Source organism: Salvelinus alpinus, chromosome 21, assembly GCF_045679555.1.
Source record: "Salvelinus alpinus chromosome 21, SLU_Salpinus.1, whole genome shotgun sequence".
NCBI classification, from domain to species: Eukaryota; Metazoa; Chordata; class Actinopteri; order Salmoniformes; family Salmonidae; genus Salvelinus; species Salvelinus alpinus.
In genome coordinates, this window is record NC_092106.1 from 2,170,179 (window position 1) to 2,190,647 (window position 20,469).

Here is a 20,469-nt window from a genome sequence, read left to right on the forward strand (position 1 = left end):
CTATGATTTATTTTCATAATTTGTCTTCTAAGCCATGGCGGATTGAGGCCTCAACCGATGAGAGATACTTTTACACTCCACGAACGGTTATTTAAGTAAGAGTTTACAGCCCAACAATAGTTTGAAGACTTCAAGGCTGTCTTTGAGGACAGTTGAACATTTTACCCTCTCTATTCGCCTGGTTGAGAACTGTGTGTAGTTTGAGAGCACTTGAGAGAATGAGAGAGCAGAGGCTGTGAGACTAATTGTTGCTTTAGAACTGGGCGGCGCTCTCTCTCTATCCCGCCACTCGACTGACGTGCCCGAACTTGTACGACCGACACCTGATCCGTTCGGTCGCTGCAGACTAGGCACGGAAGTATCAAAGTTACCCAATAAACATACAAATGCGATGCAATTAATGAAGGACTCGGTGGAAAAGTAAGAGCTTACAATTATATCACAGGGGAATAGCGCGGAATGCTGAAAATGATACGAGTTTGATGGGACGGGAGAATTTGGAGCTACATACCCAAATTGCCAATTCTCTGCAGAGCTGTTCAAATGTGGTTTTCATGTTGTGATTACGCACCGCGTTCTGGTTCAGAGGAAGGATAGCCTACTCGTGCTTTCTGCATGAAAACACCTGAATAAGGTAGCCTATCCAAGATGATCAATCTCTTTTATACCAATCATTGCATTTAGCAGAACCATGTGCTCTCAACATTGAGTGTAGGTTACCGTTGACTGTCAACTGTAAAAAGACTACAGGTTCCAATGGAGCACAGGAAGCAGACGTTGAGTTCGCCCAAGGGCTTCGTCCCAGTGTTTGAGATGCGCGGAACTCGTCCGATACTTTTTCTACTAGTGCTGATGTTGGCAGGGTTGGATGAGGTCGGCGGACTCCCTACGTGTAGAAGGAAAACGGTAAGTGGGCTGCTGCACATGGACATTATTCAAAGTAATATTTAGACTGTTTGCCTGTGCGAGCAACTCAACAAAACCCAGTTGAATTTATTGTGTTTTGTTATCGTTTTTTTACAGACTGAAAAAATACGTGTTTTAAGTAAGCTACACTGACAATCACATTTTTCTGGTTTGATCCTAATTCATTTTTGTGTATGTTTATTTTTTGATCAGTGTTACAATAGCCTAGAATAGGAAAATAAATGGGGGGGAAAGAAGAAAAGAAAGGAAGGAGTGGTTTAGGTGGTGAGGGGAGCGCTGGAGGAGAACGCTTCAGCTCACATGTGGGTGACAGATATTTTAGCACAGAGCGATGGATAGATGGAGAGGGACTGTCAAGCGACTAGAGCGGATGAGGAGGGTTCTACATCTGTGTAGGGTTAAGTTGTGATTTCTGTTCCTTTTTGCACTTGTGCCACGTGTGTTTTTTTTACATTTTCTTCCTAGAGGAGGCCAGACATACTCCCTTTTGCCAGGAAGCCTGAAAAATGCAATGGCTTAACTTGACTTTAATGTATTCCTTTTAACTCCTAGTGGAAGAAAGGTGGAGAAATAGAATGAACAACTCAAATAACTATTTTGTGTTCGGGTGGAAGTTGTTATCCTCTCCCAGTTGCTGATTCAAAAAAATGTCATCATTGAAGTGGTTTTTGCATGTAAATATTGGTGGGGAAAACTCCACTAGTTTTTTTTTATGCATGCCAGCAAAGCCACTACACAACACACACAACACTAAACAATACATTAATTGCACTATAACGGTGACAAACGGTGCCCACAAACTGCTAGGGCCTACATAAAGCTGTCCCAACAGCAGAGCTTTCTTTTCAGCACAGTGGATTGAATACGTACTACTGCTACACCTGGCTATCAGCGGAGCCTTGTCTGGCATCGAAACAGTTAATTCAGCCTCATTTACTGCATAAAAAAAAACACATCTGATATTGCTGACTTGCCTAAACAAAAGTGGTTTCTACTGACAATTGAGATGTACAAACTATGGCATAAGGGGATGACGGGCAGATAATAGGCAATCTGTAATTTCGATTAAGACATTAATGAGCGAGCTAGGACGGACGTAGTCAATATAACTATTTGTTCAGCGACAGAATTCAGAACATGGGCCGTTCTTACAGTGTTCTCTCTGTACACCATGTCAGAACCGTAGGATAAATAAAGGGGGCATATAAAGCAGACAATGAAAGCTCTTACAATATTCAATGATTACATTTCTCTAAAACAGTCTACAGGCTGCACCACCAAGTCAGAACAGTAGGCTAAGTTATGAGGGGGAAAGGGAAATTATTAGGGTGAGGCACATGGGCTACTATGAGCTTACGACACAACATACACTTAGTATTACTTTTTTAGCTACATATCTCCCTAGCATATTACATAATTTATGCAGCAGCATACAATACATTTTTGGACTCAAATTGTTGTGCTGTGCTTACTTGAACAGGAAGGTGGCGCTGCGGTCCTTGTGGGAAAATTTTGTCATCAAACTTTGTCATCAAAGTCTGGCATTCTCTGGATTTATGATGGTTTTAAGACAACTGGGAACTCTTAAGAAACAAAGTCGAATCATGACGTCATTCATCTTCAGATCAGAGCGCTAGAAAGAGCACCGAGTTCCCGACATGGAATTCCGAGTTGGATGACCATTCAAAACCTATTTTCCTAGTCAGAGCAAATTTATTTTCTCACTTTCCAGTTGTCTTGAACTCACTGAAGTCTGAGATTTCCCAGTTCCGAGTTTCCAGTTGTTTTGAATTGGGCAGAAGACATGTCGGAAAGTATTCAGACCACTTGACTTTTTCCACATTTTGTTACCTTACAGTCGTATTCTAAAAATGATTAAATTCATGTTTTTCATGGCCTCCCGAGTGGCGCAGGCAGTGCTAGCTGCATCACTACAGATCCTGGTTCGATCCCAGGCTGTGATGCAGTTGGCCGTGACTGGGAGACCCATGAGGTGGGGCACAATTGGCCAACACATTGGTGCGGCTGGCTTCCGGATTAAGCGAGAAGCACTGCGGCTTGGCGGGGTCGTGTTTCGGAGGATGCATGGCTCTCGACCTTTGCCTCTCCCGTCTGTACGGGAGTTGCAGCGATGAGATAAGACTCTAACTACCAATTGGATATCACAACATTGGGGAGAAAAAGGGGTAAATATATATATATATATTATCAAAAATGTAATAATGTTTTTCCTCATAATACCAAATAATGACAAATAAAATAATGACAAAGAGAAAACAGGTTTTTAGAAATGTGCTATTTATAAAAAATAAAAACTGAAATACCATATTTATATAAGTATTGGGAGCCTTTTCTATGAGACACGAAATTGAGGTCATATGCATCCTGTTTCCATTGATTATCCTTGAGATGTTTCTACAACTTGATTTGGAGTCCACCTGTTGTAAATGATTCGAAAGGCATTGGACATGATTCGAAAGGCACACACCTGTCTATATATAATCCCACAGTTGACAGTGCATGTCAGAGCAAAAACCAAGCCATGAGGTCGAAGGAATTGTCCACAGAGCTCAGAGACAGGATTATGTCAAGGCACAGATCTAGGGAAGGGTACTAAAACATTTCTGCAGCATTGAATGTCCTCAAGAACACAGTGGCCTCCATCATTCTTAAATGGAAGAAGTTTGGAACCACCAAGACTCTTCCAGCCAAACTGAGTTATCAGGGGAGTAGGGCCTTGGTCAGGGAGATGACCAAGAACCCGATGGTCACTCTGATAGAGCTCCAGAGTTCCTCTGTGGAAATGGGAGAACCTTCCAGAAGGATAACCATCTCTGCAGCACTCCACCAATCAGGCCTTTATGGTAGAGTGGCCAGACGGAAGCCACTCCTCATTAAAAGGCACATGACAGCCTGCTTGGAGTTTGCCAAAAGGCACCTAAAGACTTACAGATCATGAAAAACAAGACTCTCTGGTCTGATGAAACCAAGATTGGACTCTTTGGCCTGAATGCCAAGCGTCACGTCTGGAAGAAACCTGGCACCATCCCTACTGTGAAGCATGGTGGTGGCAGCATCATGCTGTGGGGATGTTTTTCAGTGGCAGGGATTGAGAGACTAGTCAGGATCGAGGGAAAGATGAACGGAGCAAAGTACAGAGAGATCCTTGATGAAAACCTACTCCAGAGCACACAGGACCTCAGATTGGGGCAAATGTTCACCTTCCAACAGAAAAATGACCCTAAGCACACAGCTAAGACAACGCAGGAGTGGCTTTGGGACAAGTCTCTGTATGTCCTTGAGTGGCCCAGCCAGAGCCCTGACTTGAACCCGATCTAACATGTCTGGAGAGACCTGAAAATAGCTGTGCAGCGACACTCCCCATCCAACCTGACAGAGCTTGAGAGGATCCACAGAGAATAATGGGAGAAACTCCCCAAATATAGGTGTGCCAAGCTTGTAGCTTCATACCCAAGAAGACTCAAGGCTGTAATCGCTGCCAAAGGTGCTTCAACAAAGTCCTGAGAAAAGGGCCATATGTATCATGTAAATGTCAAATGTACGTTTTCTTTAATACATTTGCTAAAATATCCTAAAACCTGTTTTTGCTTGGCCATTATGGGATATTGTGTATAGATTGATGAGGGGGAAAAAACGAATGAATCAATTTTAGAATAAGGCTTTAACGTAACAAAATTTGAAAAAAGTCAAGGGGTCTGAATTCTTTCCGAATGCACTGTATTTCAACCTTTTCTGGCCCATGGTGTTGAACGCTTGTCCTTTTAAACTTGGAAAAGAGACCTTTAAACCCAGACTTGGACCACACACCCTCTCCACTGAATAGCAGGCTTTGCAACACTTGCAGTTAGCCGCTGATTCCTTCCAAACCACTGATTGTTGAATTTGCGATTTCGAACTTGTTGTGTAATGTTCATGTCAAATGGCCAATGACCACCGATACGTTTTATCTATAATGTCTCTTCATATGACAAGGATTGAAAAGGATTTGCCAGTAGATGATGACTGCTTGTCTAGCTTGCTAGCTAAGATTTTGAAAGTGTGATGTTGACATGATCGGTCCAATCAAAGCTACGGCAGATATAAAGTGATTTGATGTCATTTTATCTGTGGCCAATGACCTTGAGCCTTCTTGGATGGGCACTTCTAATGTAACTCTATGGCAGCACCCAAGGGGCTTGAATTTTCGAGCTCGCCCTGAATGACGGGTTGCCACTGGTCCTGTCTTGTTTCACAGGCTACTGATCATTTGTTCTTTGTCTCAGGCGCTGTACCATTCTCTCTACTGCAACATACTGACTGTGCAAAGCTTCTCTCTCACTCTCTCTCCTACACACACACACTGTTTTCACCTCTCCATGGTCATGTCACGCTCCTCTTGTCACCTCTAATGATCTCTCTCTCTCTCCCCCTCCGTCTCTCTCAGGAAGCTGGTGGGCGGTCTGTGGAGTCCCTGCGTTCTGTGAAGCATCATCCTGCGACAGGAGCGGCATCGAGCCGCTCCAAACGCTACGTCATCAACCCACTGGGACACAAGTGGAAGCATTTCAACCTCACCTACAAGTGAGACCCTGAATGCCAAGTCAGACCCTTGTCCCTACCCCCTAGGCACTTTTGAAGATCTGAGAGGATTAGATATGCAGTGCCTTCAGAAAGTATTCACTCTCAATGTTCCTTCAAAAGGGACACTGAGCAAATTTCAGGTGTGCTGACCGCAAACTTGAACGTGGTAAAAAAAAATCTGTGCAATGTCCAGCGTGCGTTTACTGTGAACAATAAGGCTGTACCCGCTTTAAGCTACAGTTTCAGACAGTGGTCAAGTAGGCTACTGTGGCTATTTGATCATAATGTAGACCTACCTGAGTTTCCTATCATGAAAAACAATGGAGAAAATGCATCCCATAACATTTTAACATGGAAATAGCTGTTCTATCATTCAGCCTACAGTAGCAGCCAACGTGTGGTGTACAATGTAGCCCTACATTCCATGAGACTTTTGAAAAAAACATTCAGGGCTTGACATTAACCTGTTTATCCACTTGCCCTTCAGACAAGGAGGTGACTGAAAATGTTATTGTGTTGTTTGATTCAAAATAAAATGTTTTATTATTCCCATACCGTTATTATAGAGATTCAGACAAATTATGCTACCCTTAAAGAGATTCAGACAAAGTATGCTACCCTTAACTTATTCAAACCTGTCTCGAAATACAACACTGCCCCTTTAATACAAAAAAATCCTTACCAGACTCGCTTTTCAAAGATGTCTAGAAATGTTCACGTTTTGTGCTCTTGTAGAAAGCAATCACTCCCCCATTGCTGACTACAAATGATCTATACCTGGGCTACTAACTCACTAACTAGCAAAGGATATGAAAACATGTGCAAACGTGGCTACATGCAGCTCTCGCTTTGATCTCAAAACAAGTGCATCTACTCATGACCGCTCATGCTGTAAACACAGTCCAGTTCAAAGTGAATGGCACAGATCCATATACGGCAATGGTCTATTTGCATGTAAGCCTACCGCAGCTCTGATTAGTTATGCCGCTCTGGTCTATGTAGAGTACGGGCTGATTTGTACTCCGATGCGTTCTGCCTACAATAAAATCTCTTCAAATCAAATCTAATGTTATTGGTCACATACACATTGTTAGCAGATGTTATTGTGAGTGTAGCGAAATGCTTGTGCTTCTAGTTCCGACAGTGCAGCAATATCTAACATGTAATCTAATTATTCCACAACAACTACCTAATACACACAAATCTAAGTAAAGGAATGGAATAAGAATATATACATATAAATATATGGATGAGCAATGACAGAGCGGCATAGGCAAGATGCAATAGATGGTTTTAAAATAGAGGTCGACCAATTATGATTTTTCAACGCCGATACCGATTATTGGATGACCAAAAAAATCGATACCAATTAATCAGCCGATTTCTTTTATTTATTTGTAATAATGACAATTACAACAATACTGAATGAACACTTATTTTAACTTAATATAATACATCGATAAAATCAATTTAGCCTCAAATAAATAATGAAACATGTTCAATTTGGTTTAAATAATGCAAAAACAAAGTGTTGGAGAAGAAAGTAAAAGTGCAATATGTGCCATGTAAGAAAGCTAACGTTTAAGTTCCTTGCTCAGAACATGAGAACATATGAAAACTGGTGCTTCCTTTTAACATGAGTCTTCCAGGTAAGAAGTTTTAGGTTGTAGTTATTATAGGAATTATAGGACTATGTCTCTCTATACGATTTGTATTTCATATACCTTTGACTATTGGATGTTCTTATAGGCACTTTAGTATTGCCAGTGTAACAGTATAGCTTCCATCCCTCTCCTCGCCGCTACCTGGGCTCGAACCAGGAACACATCGACAACAGCCACCCTCAAAGCAGCGTTACCCATGCAGAGCAAGGGGTACAACTACTCCAAGTCTCAGAGCGAGTGACGTTTGAAACGCTATTAGCGCGCACCCCGCTAACTAGCTAGCCATTTCACATTGGTTACACCAGCCTAATCTCTGGAGTTGATAGGCTTGAAGTCATAAACAGCGCAATGCTTGAAGCATTGCACAGAGCTGCTGGCAAAACGCACGAAAGTGCTGTTTGAATGAATGCTTACGAGCCTGCTGGTGCCTACCATCGCTCAATCAGACTGCTTTATCAAATCATAGACTTAATTATAACATAATAACACACAGAAATACGAGCCTTATGTCATTAATATGGTCGAATCCGGAAACTATCATCTCGAAAACAAAACGTTTATTCTTTCAGTGAAATACGGAACCATTCCGTATTTATCTAACAGGTGGCATCCATAAGTCTAAATATTCCTGTTACATTGCACAACCTTCAATGTTATGTCATAATTACGTAAAATTCTGGCAAATTAGTTCGCAATGAGCCAGGCGGCCCAAACTGTTGCATATTGCACTCTCCGTGCAATGAACGCAAGAGAAGTGACACAATTTCAACTGGTTAATATTGCCTGCTAACCTGGATTTCTTTTAGCTAAATATGCAGGTTTAAAAATATATACTTCTGTGTATTGATTTTAAGAAAGGCATTGATGTTTATGGTTAGGTACACGTTGGAGCAACGACAGTCCTTTTTCGCGAATGCGCACCGCATCGATTATATGCAACGCAGGACACGCTAGATAAACTAGTAATATCATCAACCATGTGTAGTTATAACTAGTGATTATGATTGATTGATTGATTGTTTTTTTTATAAGATAAGTTTAATGCTAGCTAGCAACTTACCTTGGCTTCTTACTGTAACAGGTGGGCTCCTCGTGAGGCAGGTGGTTAGAGTGTTAGACTAGTTAACCGTAAGGTTGCAAGATTGAATCCCTGAGCTGACAAGGTTCTGCCCCTGAACAAGGCAGTTAACCCACCGTTCCTAGGCCGTCATTGAAAATAAGAATGTGTTCTTAACTGACTTGCCTAGTTAAATAAAGGTGTAAAAAAAAAAAATGCAAAATCGGCGTCCAAAATTACCGATTTCCGATTGTTTTGAAAACGTGAAATCGGCCCTAATTAATCGGCCATTCCGATTAATCGGTCGACCTCTAGTATAAAATATAGTATATACATATGAGATGAGTAATGCAAGATACAGTTGAAGTCGGAAGTTTACATACACCTTAGCCAAATACATTTAAACTCAGTTTTTCACAATTCCTGACATTTAATCCTAGTAAAAATTCCCTGTCTTAGGTCAGTTATGGTCACCACTTTATTTTAAGAATGTGAAATGTCAGAATAATAGTAGAGAGAAAGATTTATTTCAGCTTTTATTTCTTTCATCACATTCCCAGTGGGTCAGAAGTTTACAGACACTCAATTAGTATTTGGTATAATTGCCTATAAATTGTTTAACTTGGGTCAAACGTTTCGCGTAGCCTTCCACATGCTTCCCACAATAATTTGGGTGAATTTTGGCCCATGATGTAACTGAGTCAGGTTCGTAGGCCTCCTTTCTCGCACACGCTTTTTCAGTTCTGCCCACATATTTTCTATAGGATTGTAGTCAGGGATTTGTGATGGCCACTCCAATACCTTGACTTTGTTGTCCTTAAGCCATTTTGCCACAACTTTGGAAGTATGCTTGGGGTCATTGTCCATTTGGAAGACCCATTTGTGACCAAGCTTTAACTTCCTGACTGATGTCTTGAGATGTTGCTTCAATATATCCATATAATTTTCCTACCTCATGATGCCATCTATTTTGTGAAGTGCACCAGTCCCTCCTGCAACAAAGCACCCCTACAACATGATGCTGCCACCCCCGTGCTTCACGGTTGGAATGGTGTTCTTCGGCTTGCAAGCCTCCCCCTCTAGGAGACAGAACACGTCTCCTTCCTGAGCGGTATGATGGCTTCGTGGTCCCATGGTGTTTATACTTGCGTACGATTGCTTGTACAGATGAACGTGGTACCTTCAGGCATTTGGAAAATGCTCCCAAGGATGAACCAAACTTGTGGAGGTCTACAACTTGTTTTCTGAGGTCTTGGCTGATTTCTTTTGATTTTCCCTTGATTTCAAGCAAAAAGGCACTGAGTTTGAAGGTAGGCCTTGAAATACATCCACAGGTACACCTCCAATTGACTCAAATTATGTCAATTAGCCTATCAGAAGCTTCTAAAGCCATGACATCATTTCCTGGAATTTTCCAAGCTGTTTAAAGGCACAGTCAACTTAGTGTATGTAAACTTCTGACCCACTGGAATTGTGATACAGTGAATTATAAGTAAAATAATCTGTCTGTAAACAATTGTTGGAAAAATGACTTGTGTCATGCACAAAGTAGATGTCCTAACTGACTTGCCAAAACTGTAATTTGTTAACAAGAAATTTGTGGAGTGTTTGAAAAACAAGTTTAATGACTCCAACCTAAGTGTATGTAAACTTCCGACTTCAACTGTATGTAAACATTATTAAAGCAGACCGCACCACCCTCTGGAGAGCCTTGCGGTTGTGGGTAGTGCAGTTGCCGTACCAGACGGTGATGCAGCCCGACAGGATGCTCTCAATTGTGCATCTGTAAAAGTTTGTGAGGGTTTTAGGTGACAAGACAAATTTCTTCAGCCTCCTGAGATTGAAGAGGTTCTGTTGCGCCTTCTTCATCACACTGTCTGTGTGGGTGGACCATTTCAGTTCGTCCGTGATGTGTACGCCGAGGAACTTAAAACATTCCTCCTTCTCCACTGCTGTCCCGTTGATGTGGATAGGGGAATGCTCCCTCTGCTGTTTCCTGAAGTCCACGATCATCTCCTTTGTTTTGTTGACGTTGAGTGAGAGGTTGTTTTGCTGACACTAGTACCCTCACCTCCTCCCTGTAGGCTGTCTCGTCATTGTTGGTGGTCAAGCCTACTACTTTTGTGTCGTCTGCAAACTTGATGATTGAGTTGGAGGCGTGCATGGCCACGCAGTTATGAGTGAACAGGGAGTACAGGAGGGGACTGAGTACACACCCTTGTGGGGCCCCAATGTTGAGGATCAGTGAAGTGGAGATGTTGTTTCCTACCTTCACAACCTGGAGGTGGCCCGTCAATTAGTCTAGAACCCAATAGCACAGGGTGGGGTTGAGACCCAGAGCCTCTAGCGTAATGATTAGCTTGGAGGGTACTATGGTGTTGAATGCTGAGCTATAGTCACTGAACAGCATTCTTACATAGGTATTCCTCTTGTCCAGATGGGATAGGGCAGTGTGCAGTGTTATGGCGATTGCATTGTCTGTGGACCTATTGGGGCGGTAAGCAAATTGAAGTGGGTCTAGGGTGACAGGTAAGGTGGAGGTGATTTGATCCTTGAATACCCTTTCAAAGCACTTCATAATGACTGGAGTGAGTTCTACGGGGCTATAGTCATTTAGTTCAGTTACATTTGCCTTCTTGGGTACAGGAACAATGGTGGCCATCTTGAAGAATGTAGGGACAGCAGACTGGGTTAGGGAAAGATTGAATATGTCCGTAAACACACCAGCCAGCAGGTCTGCACATACTCTGAGGATGCTGCTAGTGATGCCGTCTTGTGAGGGTTAACACGTTTAAATGTCTTACTCACGTCAGCCACGGAGAAGGAGAGCCCACAGTCCTTGGTAGAGGGCCATGTCGGTGGCACTGTATTATCCTCAAAGCGGGCAAAGAAGGTGTTTAGTTTGTCTGGAAGCAAGACGTCGGGTCCGTGACATGGCTGGTTTTCTTTTTGTAGTCCGTTATTGTCTGTAGACCTTGCCACAATCGTCTTGTGTCTGAGCCGTTGAATTGTGACTCCACTTTGTCTCTATACTGACATTTCGCTTGTTTGATTGCCTTGCGGAGGGAATAACTACACTGTTTATATTCGGCCATAATCCCAGTCACCTTTCCATAGTTAAATGCGGTGGTTCGTGCTTTCAGTTTTGCGCGAATGCCGCCATCTATCCACGATTTCTGGTTAGGGTAGGTTTTAATAGTCACGGTGGGTACAGTAGTTACTCGACAATGCTAACCTAATGACAGAGTGGGAAAAAAGGAAGCTTGTACAGAATACAAATATTCCAAAACCTGCATCTTGTTTGCAATAAGACACTAAAGTAAAACTACAAAAAATGTGCCATTATGTTTGGGGCAAATACAACACAACATATCACTGAGTACTATGGTTCATATTTTCAAGCATTGTGGTGGCTGCATCATGTTATGGGTATGCTTGTCATTGGCAAGGACTAGGGAGTTTTTTAGGCTAACAATAAATGGAATAGAGCGAAGCACAGACAAAATCCTAGAGGAAAACCTGATTCAGTCTGCTTTCCAACAGACACTGGGAGACAAATTCCCCTTTCAGCAGGACAATAACCTAACACACAAGGCCAAATATACAATGATCAATAACCAACTTGACAGGCCATAATCCCAGTCACCTTTCCATAGTTAAATGCGGTGGTTCGTGCTTTCAGTTTTGCGCGAATGCCGCCATCTATCCACGATTTCTGGTTAGGGTAGGTTTTAATAGTCACGGTGGGTACAGTAGTTACTCGACAATGCTAACCTAATGACAGAGTGGGAAAAAAGGAAGCTTGTACAGAATACAAATATTCCAAAACCTGCATCTTGTTTGCAATAAGACACTAAAGTAAAACTACAAAAAATGTGCCATTATGTTTGGGGCAAATACAACACAACATATCACTGAGTACTATGGTTCATATTTTCAAGCATTGTGGTGGCTGCATCATGTTATGGGTATGCTTGTCATTGGCAAGGACTAGGGAGTTTTTTAGGCTAACAATAAATGGAATAGAGCGAAGCACAGACAAAATCCTAGAGGAAAACCTGATTCAGTCTGCTTTCCAACAGACACTGGGAGACAAATTCCCCTTTCAGCAGGACAATAACCTAACACACAAGGCCAAATATACAATGATCAATAACCAACTTGACAGAGCCTGAATTTGTTTGTAAATAATAATGTGCAAATATTGTACAATCCAGGTGTGTAAAGCTCTTAGAGACTTACCCATAAAGACTCACATCTGTAATCGCTGTCAAAGGTGACATAAAACATATCCAATTGGTAGTTAGATTCTTGTCCCATCGCTGCAACTCCCGTACGGATTCGGGAGAGGCGAAGGTCGCGAGCCATGCGTCCTCCGAAACACTACCCTGCCAAGCCACACTGCTTCTTAACCCGGAAGCCAGCCGAACCAATGTGTCAGAGCAAACACTTTACAACTGGTGACCGTGTCAGCGTGCATGCGCCCAGCCCGCCACAGGAATCAGAAGAGTGCGATGGGACAAGGACATCCCGGCTGACCAAATCCTTCAATAACCCAGACGACGCTGGGCCAATTGTGCACCACCTCATGGGTCTCCCGGTCGCGGCACAGCCCGGGATCAAACCAGGATCTGTAGTGACGCCTTAGACTGCTGCGCCACTCGGGAGGCCCAGCCAAAGTGATTCTGACTCAGGGGTGTGAATACTTATGTAAATTAGGTTTTTCTGTTCATTTCATTTTCACAAAATGTGACCTTTGTTTTTTTAAAGCATGTTTTCACTTTGTCATTATGGGGTGTTATGTGAAGATGGGTGAGAACAAAAATCTATTGAATCCATTTGGAATTCAGGCTGTAACACAACAAAAATGTTGAATAAGTCAAGGGGTATGAATACTTTCTGAAGGCACTGTAGATAAAAAATATGGCAGCAATTCCCCCAAGTTTTAGTGGGTAAGATGGAGGTTCCACCATATTGACACCTATCCAATCCTCTCAGATGTAGTGTCGAGGAGAACAGGACTAGGGATTCAGGGAGTGAGAGCGAAAGAGACAAATGGGGAAAGAGAGAGATGGGGAGGAGATGGAAGAGACTGGGAGGTCGGCTTCGGAGTAATATTTTGAGAATTATGGCTTGGGGCCACTGGCCAGATATATAAATATTCATTGTGAAAGCAAAATTGATAACGTACATTTATGAATATAACTACTTTTCCCTGAAGGAGGAACATACTATGGAGAGTCAACGAACATTCATATTCCCCTGAAAACTGAAATAATGCCCAACTGGCCAATGGATGCCCCGCCTTCCTGGCTATAATACCCAAAGGCAGCCCATCGCATCGATTTCCTCAATTCAGTACCCCTCTTCAGTGAGCTCAAATCCTCTGACAGCACGAAGCAAAAAATATATTATACCTCATTACCTCTGTCAGGGAACAGTAGTTATTTTCATACATTCTCTTTCAGTCGGTCACTTGCTATAACATACAATGGGGACATACAATCAAGCCCCAAGCCGGCTCATAGCGTACCAAACTAGGAGCCCCACGGCAATCCAAGCACACACAGATTCCACCAGTTCCAAAAAGGGGTTACAGAAGCCACCTTTTTCGCTAATACATACCCTAGAAGCCTGAACTGTCAGAGCCTGATGAGGCCTGAACTGTCAGAGCCCCATATAGGGAACCAGAACCTTCTGCAACTTGGCTATGCACACTGGCATGCTGCCACTGCAGCCCAAGTTCATAGACCCCACGGTTCCAAGAACAATACTTACCTTGTGAGGCTGAAATGTCAGAACTCGTACAAGGAACTCCAAGTCCAAAACAACAGAACACCTGTCATGACATGGTAAAGCATAGCATCGACCACGGCAGCCCAATGCTCAAACCCACAGTAAACTGTGGTAACCTTGATAATGCACACTTTACATGCTGCCAGCACAAAACTTCTGGACCCAGCCATAAGAACGCTATGAGCTACACCGGGAGCAGTTACATCCACGCAATAAAACCTCTCACTGCAGCACAGATATCACCAACTGTCATAGCTCTGAACAATACCCAAGCAGCCGCCACACCCCTAGTGGAGTGAGCACGCACACCGCTAGGCAACCTTTGTCCTTGTCGAAAGTCATTGACCTCTGTCATATCGTGGATTCAGAGCTATCCATCTAATAGAACTCAAAAGGTTTTCTTTAATGGAAGCTTCTCTAATGTCAAGCATGTAAAGTGTGGTGTACCACATGGCAGCTCTCTAGGCCCTTTACTCTTTTCTATTCTTACCAATGACCTGCCACTGGCATTAAACAAAACATGTGTTTACATGTATGCTGATGATTCAACAATATACGCATCAGCAACCACAGCTAATGAAGTCACTGAAACCCTTACAAAGAGTTGCAGTATGTTTTGGAATGGGTGGCCAATAATAAACTGGTGCTGAACATCTCTAAAACTAAGAGCATTGTATTTGGTACAAATCATTCCCTATGTTCTAGACCTCAACTGAATCTGGTAATGAATGGTGTGGCTGTTGAACAAGTTGAGGAGACTAAATTACTTGGCATTACTTGAGATTGTAAACTGTCATGGTCAAAACATATAGATTCAATGTTTGTAAAGATGGGGAGAGGTCTGTCCGTAATAGAAAAGCAAGTCCTGCAGGCTCTAGTTTTGTCTTATCTTGATTATTGTCCAGTTGTGTGGTCAAGTGCTGCAAGGAAAGACCTAGTTAAGCTGCAGCTGGCGCAGAACAGAGCAGCACGTCTTGCTCTTCATTGTAATCAGAGGGCTAATATAATTACTATGCATGCCAGTCTCTCTTGGTTAAGAGTTGAGTAGAGACTGACTGCATCTTTTCTTATTTTTATAAGAAACATTAATGTGTTGAAAATCCCAAATTGTTTGCTTAGTCAACTTACACACACAATTATCCCACCAGACATGCCACCAGGGGTCTTTTCACAGTCCCCAAATACAGAACAAATTCAAGAATGCACTCAGTATTGTATAGAGCCATTATTGCATGGAACTCCGTTCCATCTCATATTGCTCAAGTGAACAGCAAACCTTGTTTCAAAAAACAGATAAAGCAACACATCACGACACAACGCCTCTCCCCTATTTGACCTAGATAGTTTGTATGTAGGCTACGGGTGTTGCGGTGGGCTGTTGCGGTGACCGAGTCATGAAGGCAGTCACATTTCACAATTACATTTCGGTAATTAGGCTTCTCCAAGCTCTGATAATGCTGTTGGTCATTAGTAGCCTACCAAACGTGCTAACTGCCTGGTACTCAGCACTTTGTTGTTCCTCTAATCACACTGACATCATTGCAAATGTAATAAAACATTGAATCAAACACTTCATGAGAGCCCATGAGCTCATGTTGTGCAACATTTCTATAGGCTATGCAATTGCCAGAGAAAACAGAGTAATGGCCTCAACTTTTCTAATATTAAGCAAATATTAAGCACATTGCTTATCTTTACAACAGGAGTAATAGCCTACCTGGCTTGCATGAAAATGAACCACAGGAAAAGCATCCTCCATTCGCTATTTAAGTGTATAGATAACATGTATTTTTTTCCCGCTGCCCCTGTTTCGAGACAGGTGCATGATAATGGTCCATTCTAAATCAAAAACGAATATCACACAAATATTATTTAGTATATGTAAAGACAAGATTAAATCAAGAATAGTCTGATGGGTGACAATATTACCCTATCACTTGTGAATGATATATTATCACTTGTGAATGATGCCCAGCATAAGGTTTGTATCACAACTAATGTGTCCAAATAACTTCTTAAAACAAAGCACATTAATCCGCTTTACAAAGGGTGTAGAGCTTAACTGGCTTACATAAGCAGTGTGCTTCAAGTATGGGGAAGATCATTTTCACCATAAAAATGCACCTTTACAATAAAAGCATTATATGCAAATTTGTATTTGCAGGCCCTTTTGATAATGGTGTTTTCCCGCTAATGGAACATTCCTGCGTATAGCGCATTGCTGCGCATATAATTTGAAGAAATATCCTAATAGTTTATAAACATTTTAAACTAAAAGTCTAAACTAAACGTCTGTTGTGTCAGCCTCATTGCATAAAAAAGTTTGTTTGATGCTAGTGTTTGTATTAATTTGGGATCTATCGTATCCCACAACTATCCCAGACTATGCTTGGAATATTTATTTCTCACACTGAATAGGATATAGGCTGATTTGTAGGGGTCCAGATTTCGCAGCTCTTTCAGAACATCAGCTATCTGTATTTGGGTGAAGGAGACGTGGGGGAGGCTTGGGCTAGTTGCTGTGGGGGGTGGAGGGCTGTAGATCGGGGTAGGGTTAGGCAGGTGGAAAGCATGGCCAGCCGTAGAAAAATGCTTATTGAAATTCTCAATTATAGTGGATTTATCGGTGGTGACAGTGTTTTCTAGCCTCAGTGCAGTGGGCAGCTGGGAAGAGGTGCTCTTATTCTCCATGGACTTTACAGTGTCCCAGAACTTTTTTGAGTTTGTGCTACAGGATGCAAATTTCTGCTTGAATAAGCTAGCCTTAGCTTTCCTAACTGCCTGTGTATATTTGTTCCTAACTTCCCTGAAATGTTGCATATCACAGGGGCTATTTGATGCTCATGCAGAACGCCACAGGATGTTTTTGTGCTGGTCAAGGGCAGTCAGGTCCGGAGAGAAACAAGGGCTATATCTGTTCCTGGTTCTACATTTTTTGAATGTGGCATGCTTATTTAAGATGGCGAGGTTATTATTATTATGTCATGTTTAATGTTTTGTGTGGACTCCAAGAAGAATAGCTGTCGCATTAGTACGTAACATCAATTTGGAGTCGCCTGGCACGGACTCCATACGGGAAGGGTATACTGATATAAACCTTTAATGTGGAAAAAGAAAGGCCCTGCTCAAAAAGCTCCCGCAAGGACATCAAAATGTACACCAAAGACCTCTGAAAAGGAGAAACTCCTTTAAACCTGACACCAAATTGTGAATGAGAGACTGACGAACAACCCTCTTGTAAAGGGCGCCCGCGCCGACTGTATAGTCGTAATCACGTTCGAGGGTAAACTCCTAGCCGTCAAATTCAACCTTTCAGGGGCCTGGGACAATAGACCCAATGATACAGAACCCACCACGGGTCCCCGCGGAGTACACAGATCCCTCACTTTTTTAAATCAGAACAACAGTTTTCAGCTGTGCTAACATAATTGCAAAATTATTTCCTAATGATCAATTAGCCTTTTAAAATGATAAACTTGGATTAGCTAACACAACGTGCCATTGGAACACAGGAGTGATGGTTGCTGATAATGGGCCTCTGTACGCCTATGTAGATATTCCATTCAAAATCAGCCGTTTCCAACTACAATAGTCATTTACGACATTAACAATGTCTACACTGTATTTCGGATGAATTTGATGTTATTTTAAGAGACAAAAACATTTGCCTTTCCTTCAAAAACAAGGACATTTCTAAGTGACCCCAAACTTTTGAATGGTAGTGTATGCTGTCGGACCTTACCAACACATGACCCTCCAACATCGTAAGGAAACGGCTCCGCGCCAGCAAAACAGTCCGTAGCTCTAGGTCATTTATATGCAGCTCCCTTTACGCTGTTGACCAAATCCCTCTTTCAGAGTAGCACACACACAGCGCTCCCCAACCCAGTAAAGATTCCTCTGCCGTGATCACCACGAAACAGACGCATCAACAGCGCTGAAAAAGACGTATCAACAAAAGTCCCAGAGGCACCACAGTTATCATAAAGGAACCGTGCCAGACAGAGCCGGAATGCGACCCTCCTTTGTTGGGACAAAAACGCGAGTCCAGAACGAGATTTTCGTGGGATAAGAACCAGTAGAGCTGTGTCCTGTTTTTGTTTCTCTTCGAAACAGGCCTGTAAGGACCATAGTTGAGCCAAACAACCTTGTTGGCGAAACTGGCTCATCCAAATACATCCTCCTGTCCCTGTCAAGAACAACACCATGAGCCTTTTACACTTTGTCCAGCTGATCCGCCGAGAACCGGCACTGTTTATTATTCGGAAGCTAAGTAACTTGGCAGCTTTCCATCCATCGGCGGTGTGCAAACGAGCCCCGCCTCATTCATACCCTCTTCTTACCACTGGCCATATTATTCACACTGGCTAAACAAGCAGAGCAGAAAGTAGTGGGGTATTAGCAAACACAAATCCTACCCAAGCAAGGAAGCATTAGCTACACAAGTAGAGCAGAAAATAGTTCGCTTTTAGCAAACACAAAAACCGATACCAATACCCAAAACTCTCAATATCTAGGGGGACGAGTACTCCCCACTAACAGACACCTAAGTCAGAGCCAAATCTCGTAGTCTTTGTGTGCTTGAAAAGGTGAGCTGAAGAGAGAAGAATTGAGGAAATGGATGTGAGCCCCAGTATTATAGCCAGGGAGGCTTTCAAGGGCGGACTCTGTCACATGAATTGACACTGGAGAGACGAAGCAGGTACGGGAAGTCAAGCATTTACTAAGGAACGGACATGGAACCAGACAGGAACAGCGTCAGCACAAGGGTAACAAAGACAAAAACAATGAATGCATCAGCAGGGATTAGAGCAGGGGAACTGACAAATATAGGGGAGGTAATAAACAGGTGATGAGTGAGTCCAGATGAGTCCAATATCGCTGATGCGCGTGACGAGGGAATGCAGGTGTGCGTAATTGATGATGGCAGGAGTGCGTGATGCATGGCAGCCTGGCGCCCTGAAGCGCCAGGGGGGAAGAGCGGGGGCAGGCGTGACAGTATCCCCCCTCTAGGTGCGCCACCCGGCATCTAACCTGGGCGAAACGGCCCGAGACATGGGCGCTGGGCAAGCCGGTTTGGGCGTGGAAGCCCGACTAACCGGCAGGAGCATGGGAGCCTGGCGAGCCGGCTGAGGCATGGGAGCCTGACGATCCGGCTGAGGCAAGGACGCCTGTCGAACCCGCTGCAACGAGGGAGCCCGATGATCCAGTGGAGCGTGACATGGAATGGAAACCTGCCGAGCCAACCGAGGCAAGGAAATCTCTCGAGCCAGCCAGGGCGTGGAAGCCCGATGGGCTGGCTTAGGCACCCCCGGTTCCATCGGCGGCAGAATTCACCCCGACGTCACCAACAAAACAAACAAAACAAATAAACTCCTGGGCCGGCTCGGCGAACAAGACCTGACAATCCGGCTGAAGCCCAACATGGGATGGGCGCCTTCCGAGCCAGCCGGGGCAAGGAAACCTCTTGAGCCAGCTAGATCGTGGAAGCCCGGCGAGCTGGCTAGGCACCCCCGGTTCCATCGATGGTGACCCAGAGCTGACGTCCCCACCAACCGGAACACCAGTACTCCCCGATGCTTCGTATGTTGGCTGATGCATTCTGTCACATGAATTGACGCTGGAGAGACGAAGCAGGTACAGGGAGTCAAGCATTTACTAAGGAACGGACATGGAACGAGACAGGAACAGCGTCAGCACAAGGGTAACAAAGACAAAAACAATTAATGCATCAGCAGGGATTAGAGCAGGGGAACAGACAAATATAGGGGAGGTAATAAACAGGTGATGAGTGAGTCCAGGTGAGTCCAATATCGCTGATGCGCGTGACGAGGGAATGCAGTTGTGCGTAATTGATGATGGCAGGAGTGCGTGATGCAGGGCAGCCTGGTGCCCTCAAGCGCCAGGGGGGAAGAGTGGGAGCAGGCGTGACAGACTCGGCATCCATTGGCCTGTTGGGCGTTTTTCAGGTGAATATGGTTGATCGTTGACTCCCCATAGTATGTTATACTGAATGACCGACTGAAAGGGAACAGCAATATGTTTTTGGGAATCCAAGTTCGTCGCATTGTCTGTCACGTTCCAATCTATACTTGTGTCTGTCTTTCTGTTCACATCTGTCTGTATGTCTGTCTGTCCGTTCATGTCTGTCTGTCTCTGTCTGTCTGTCTGCGTGTCCGTTCACGTCTGTCAGGATCGTGAAGTTTCCCAACACACTGAACAAAGTCAGCACCCGCAAGGCCATCAGTATTGCGTTCTCCAAGTGGAGCGACGTGTCCCCTCTCTACTTCGCTGAAATCACAAACCCCAACAAGAGTGCTGACATTATCATCGGTAAGACCACATAATTAAACAGAACCCGACAGTATCACTATGGATTAGACATTAATAAGTTAAAGGTGTGTGTGTGACTTTAATTCCCCCTGCTTTAAATGTGTGCACGTG

General features: G+C 43.5%; 1 protein-coding gene across 1 annotated transcript in view; it reads left to right on the forward strand.

Annotated features, from left to right (window-relative positions):
* The first annotated feature begins 204 nt into the window (after positions 1-204).
* The window catches only part of mmp23bb (matrix metallopeptidase 23bb), a 34,631-nt gene continuing 14,366 nt past the window's right edge, over positions 205-20,469 (forward strand). The window contains exons 1-3 of the mRNA XM_071356452.1: positions 205-906; positions 5,372-5,508; positions 20,219-20,358. Coding sequence (XP_071212553.1) covers positions 757-906; positions 5,372-5,508; positions 20,219-20,358 — 427 coding nt within the window. The 5' untranslated portion in view covers positions 205-756. The remainder of the gene's footprint in view (positions 907-5,371; positions 5,509-20,218; positions 20,359-20,469) is intronic.